The sequence below is a fragment of the Rutidosis leptorrhynchoides genome, chromosome 2 (assembly GCF_046630445.1).
Source record: "Rutidosis leptorrhynchoides isolate AG116_Rl617_1_P2 chromosome 2, CSIRO_AGI_Rlap_v1, whole genome shotgun sequence".
Classification (NCBI taxonomy): Eukaryota; Viridiplantae; Streptophyta; class Magnoliopsida; order Asterales; family Asteraceae; genus Rutidosis; species Rutidosis leptorrhynchoides.
Genome location: NC_092334.1, coordinates 346,968,492 through 346,973,374, shown reverse-complemented (window position 1 = coordinate 346,973,374; position 4,883 = coordinate 346,968,492). Strand labels below are relative to the sequence as shown.

The following is a 4,883-nucleotide window of genomic DNA, read 5'->3' as shown; positions in this document are numbered from 1 at the left end:
ACATTGGAAATGCAGGGTAGGGAAGGTTTGGCAGAGATGGGTGTGAAGCTAGAGACTGAGAGGGGGAGGAATGAGGTCCTTAAGTCTGATTACAAATGAGTGGTTGCAGAGGTGATCCCCTATGTCTGTAACTATTGGTGGACAGCAAGGAGTTAAGCGATTATCTGGCTGGCATAATTTTTGCATCGAGGCAACATGAGCGATGTCTGCTCCTCGAGGAGCTTGCAGCCAAAGGTACTATCCATCTTTCTGATTTTAAAGAGTATACTGACCAAGCTGGTGCCTTAGTGGATGCTGCATGTGACAAATTTCTCAATGCCCAATTTAACTATGTTGCCGTCGTTGCTGCTCATCATGATGCGAAGCCTGTGGATCTGCTCAAGCTTGCTGCTGATGGTACTCAACCCCAACCTTAACTCTTCAATCATTTGGTAATCGTGGTTTTCTTTTGTTAGCTGTTTGTGATGGTGGCTGTAGTGCCAGTAATTTGAACAATTTCAGTCTTTTATTACTTGTTATGTCCTTTAAATAATCATCATGGTTTGGAGGCCTGCGTACCTTTTTTGATTTTGTGATTTATGGCTTATAGGCTTTGTTGAATATTTGGTATCTGGCCTTTGTGCCCTCTGAATAATGTGGCCATGCTTGTAATTTAGTATGCTATTCTAGTGTTCGATTATTTCTGTGCTTCCTGTATGTTGTATGTCATGTTTAATCATGTTATGGTGCATGAAACATTTGCAGGAATTCCCTTACGCTGGCTATATTACTTGTATAGCCTTGAAACGTTTGATGATCAAGTTATCATTTAGCATTTGGTGAATACCTCTTTGGTTCATTCTTTTGAATGAGTGCCCGGAGGTATTTTGTAGTATATCTCATGGTTTTCCTTTTGCTAAAGGAAACTTGTCACTTTCTAGCGCTTTCTTTAATGGTATACCTAGTTTAGTATCAACCCTTTGTAGGGGGATTTTTACTATACTTTTATCTCTTCCTGTATGCAGGAGGTGGGATTTAAAGTACTTTGGTGGAGCATCAGTTTCTAAAGGAAACTTTATGCGATGCTCTTGTTTGTTTTCTTTATTTTAGAAAATGTTTATCTGGATTGTACCCTTGTACTTGGGGCACGTTTTTTCAGCATGCTTACTTTCTACCGTTCAGAAAGCGTGATTGTATTTATATTCTTTTATGGAATATTTTATAACATTGGTTTACCTTTGTTGAAGGAAACCTTTATAATATTTGGTTTTGTCCTAGTAAATATCATTTGGCATCCCAGTAGATATTTACTTATGGATTTAGAAGGAAATTATTGTATGTATATGTTGTTTTAGCTTTTTATGACATAAGTCATGTGTACTTCATCCATGCTTTCTTGTTGCCATCGTGGGTGTGTGATTATTTTATTTGAATCCGTCGAAACAACATACGCGTAGGATAATCAAAATATAGTAGTGGATTTCATTAAGTTTAATGTTGGAAGTGTATAAACTTCGACTACCTTTTACATTTTATCCCCTACAATAATAAAGGAAAAAACAAGCTTAAATGTACAACCTTCGTAGGTTGGCTCCATTCCACGTGCGAGGTATTTCTTTTTCAGAAGTGTCTTCCAACTTGTATGACCCATTGCCGAAGGCTTCGGAGACCACGTATGGACCTTCCCAGTTGGCTCCTAATTATCCTTCGTACTCTACCTTGCTGGTGGAGTTAAGTCATAGAACGTAATCCCCCACTCTGAAGGTTGTGTGTTTCATTCTTTTATTGTAGTATTTCTCGATGGTTTTCTTGTAAGAGGCCTCTCGAATGAGGGCTGCTTCTCTTCTTTCTTCGACCAGGTCAAGGTTTAAATGCAAGTTTTCTTCGTTATCTTCTGTGTTTGCTGTTCGGTTACTTAACACTTGGATTTCTGCAGGAAGGAATGCTTCTGTTCCATAGGCCCAGCTAAACGGTGTTTCTCCGTTGCTTCTCTTTGAGGTTTTTCTGTATGCCCACTGTACCAATGGTAACTCTTCAACCCACCCTTGATGGCATTTGCCCATCCTTTTTTCGATTCCCTTAATGAGATATTTGTTGGTAACTTCCACCTGTCCATTCCCTTGAGGGTGGTATACGGAGGTGAAGGTTTGCTTGATCTGTAGCCTATCGCAAAATTTGGGGAATATTCCTTCAGCAAATTGCTTACCGTTGTCTGAAACGATCTCTTGGGGAATCCCAAATCTGCACACTATATGTTCCCATACGAACTTTTCGATGTGCTTTCATGTTGTTTTCTTTAGTGGTTTGGCTTCGACCCATTTGGTGAAGTAATCCACTGCTACTGCTAAGAACAATATTCCTCCTAGAGCTTCTGTTAATGGTCCCACTATATTGATCCCCCATTTGGAGAATGGCCACGCTGAGAGTACGGATATGAGTTCTTGATTGGGCTGCTTTGGGACTTTCGTATGGATTTGACAAGACTCGCAGGTTTGTAAGGTGGTGACCGTGTCTTGGTGCATGGTTGTCCACTAATATCCTAGCCTCATGATTTTAGCCACAATAGACCTTGGCCCCGCATGAAAACCGTACACTCCTTCGTGCATTTCTTGGATGATAATAGTTGCCTGGGATGGCCCCACACACCTCAACCATGGGGTGAGGAAAGACTTACGGTACAACTTGCCATCTTGAAGTTTATACGAAGGTGCCTTGATTCTGATTTTTCTTGCCTCTCCTTTGTCTTCTGGTAGTAGCCCATATGCTAGGTAGTCCTTTATTGGTTCCATCCATGTGTTGTCTTCGTCTGGATAGAGGTCATTGACCTCTTCAGCTTCTATAGATCTGCGCTCTAATGTTTCAACCACGACTTCTTTTGCTAAGTGGGCAAAGGTGATGGAGGCAAGTTTGCTCAAGGCATCTGCTTTCTTGTTCTGACTTCTTCTGACATGTTCTATCTCGAAGCCTTTAAACTGCTTAATGAGTTCCTTCGATTTTGCCAAGTATTGTTGAATAGTGAGGCTTCTTGCTTTGAAGGTCCCTGTCACATGGTTCGCTACAAGTTGAGAATCGACGAATACCTTGAGATGTTGTATGTTAAGATCTCTTGCCAGCCTTAGTCCAGCAAGTAGGGCTTCGTACTCTGCCTCGTTGTTTGCCGTGCTGAACTCAAAACGTTAGGCATAAGTGAATTCTTTTCCTTCGGGGCTTACTAACATGAGCCCTGCTCCGGAACCATCAGAGCTTGAGGCCCCGTCTATAAATAACTTCCATTCTTCGTGCTCAATTGGCGGAACGATGATTTATGTTGAAGGCATTTCTTCTTCTTCAATTATTTCGGCTATGAAGTCAGCCAAAACTTGTTCTTTAATTGAGTTTCTCACTTGAAATTCTATGTCATGTTCGCCCAACTCGATGGCCCATTTGGCCATCCTTTCGGATTTCTCCGATTTCATGAGCACTCGTCGAATTGGTTTGTTTGTCAAGACAATGATTGGGTGAGCCTGGAAATACCTTCGTAGCTTTCGCGCAGTGTGCACTAGTGCCAGCGTTAATTTTCTAGCTCGGGGTAATTGACTTCGGCCCCTTGGAGCGTTCTGCTGACGAAGTATATTGGAATTTGGCTTCATGCCCTTTCTGCGATTAGTACGGCACTGATACTTTCCTTGGATGATGCTAAGTAGACATATAGGTTTTCCCCTTTGTCTGGAGAGGTTAAAACCGGGAGATCTAAAATGTATGCCTTCATCTCTTTAAAGGGCTGGTCTGCTTCGGTGGTCCAGGTAATTTTCTTTTTGCCCAAGCAATCCTTGAGGATTTTGAAGAACGGTAGCTGTTTCTCAGCTCCCTTTGATAGAAAACGGCTAAGCGAGGCCAATTTTCCATTCAAGCTTTGGATTTCCTTCAAGGTACTTGGAACTTTGAGCTCTTTGATTCGGTCGACTTTGTCTGGCTTGGATTCCTTTCTTCGTTATGTAGAAACCAAGGAACCTTCCTTTTTCAATGCCAAAAGAACAGTTCTTCGGGTTTAGCTTCATGTTGACAGACCTTAGGGTTTGAAACGTCTCCTCTATGTTGGTTAAGAGGTCAGTTTCCCCAATGCTTTTGATCACCATATCATCGACATAAGCCTCTAGGTTTCTGCCCAACTGCTTATGAAAGGCTTTATCCACTAACCTTTGATAGGTTGCTCCGGCGTTCTTTAACCCGAATGGCATTTTCTGGTAGCAGAATATGCCTTTGCTGGTATAGAAAGAGGTTTTCTCTTCGTCCTCCTTTGCCATCTGGATTTGGTGGTACCCTTTGTAGGTATCTAGGAAACATTTGAACTTGTATCCATTGAGCGACTCCATTTTCCAATCTATTTCGGGCAGGGGATAACAATCCTTTGGGCATGCTTTGTTGATATTGGTGAAATCAACACACATTCTCCAACCTCCGTTCGATTTTTTTACCATTACAGGGTTGGCCACCCAAGTGGGATATTTGGCTTCGCGTATTATCCCTGCATTAAGTAACTCTTCTACTTCCTCACATGCAACTTTGTCCCTCTCCGACGCTAAATTTCTCTTCTTTTGGTGGATGGGCGCTAAGTGCTTGTATTCGTTGAGCCTGTGTTCCGTTATCACTTCTGCCCCTTAGATATTTAGAGTTCGGGGGATCCCCGTCATATCTTTATATTCCCAGACGAAGACATCCATGTTGGATTGAAGTAACTTGCGTAGTCCCACCTTCAAGTCCGAAGATAATAGCCTTCCGATGGTAATTTGCTGCTCAGGGAAGAAATGGTTGATGGATACCTTCTCTTCATGTGAGTTTTCTTCTTTAGTTTCTAGGATGGTTTCTCCGGGGTTCACCATAGTTTCTTTGATAGCCATGATCACCTTGCCTTGGTCATAGGTTGA

At 42.0% G+C, this 4,883-nt stretch overlaps 1 protein-coding gene across 1 annotated transcript; it reads right to left on the bottom strand.

The window, feature by feature from the left end:
• Nucleotides 1–2,510: 2,510 nt before the first annotated feature.
• LOC139888902 (uncharacterized) lies at nucleotides 2,511–4,436 on the bottom strand. The gene is made up of 2 exons (XM_071871883.1): nucleotides 3,892–4,436; nucleotides 2,511–3,141 (listed from the first exon to the last, which is right to left on the bottom strand). Exons 1-2 carry the CDS (start codon nucleotides 4,434–4,436, stop codon nucleotides 2,511–2,513), a joined length of 1,176 nt encoding a protein of 391 aa, XP_071727984.1.
• Between the last annotated feature and the right edge of the window lie 447 nt (nucleotides 4,437–4,883).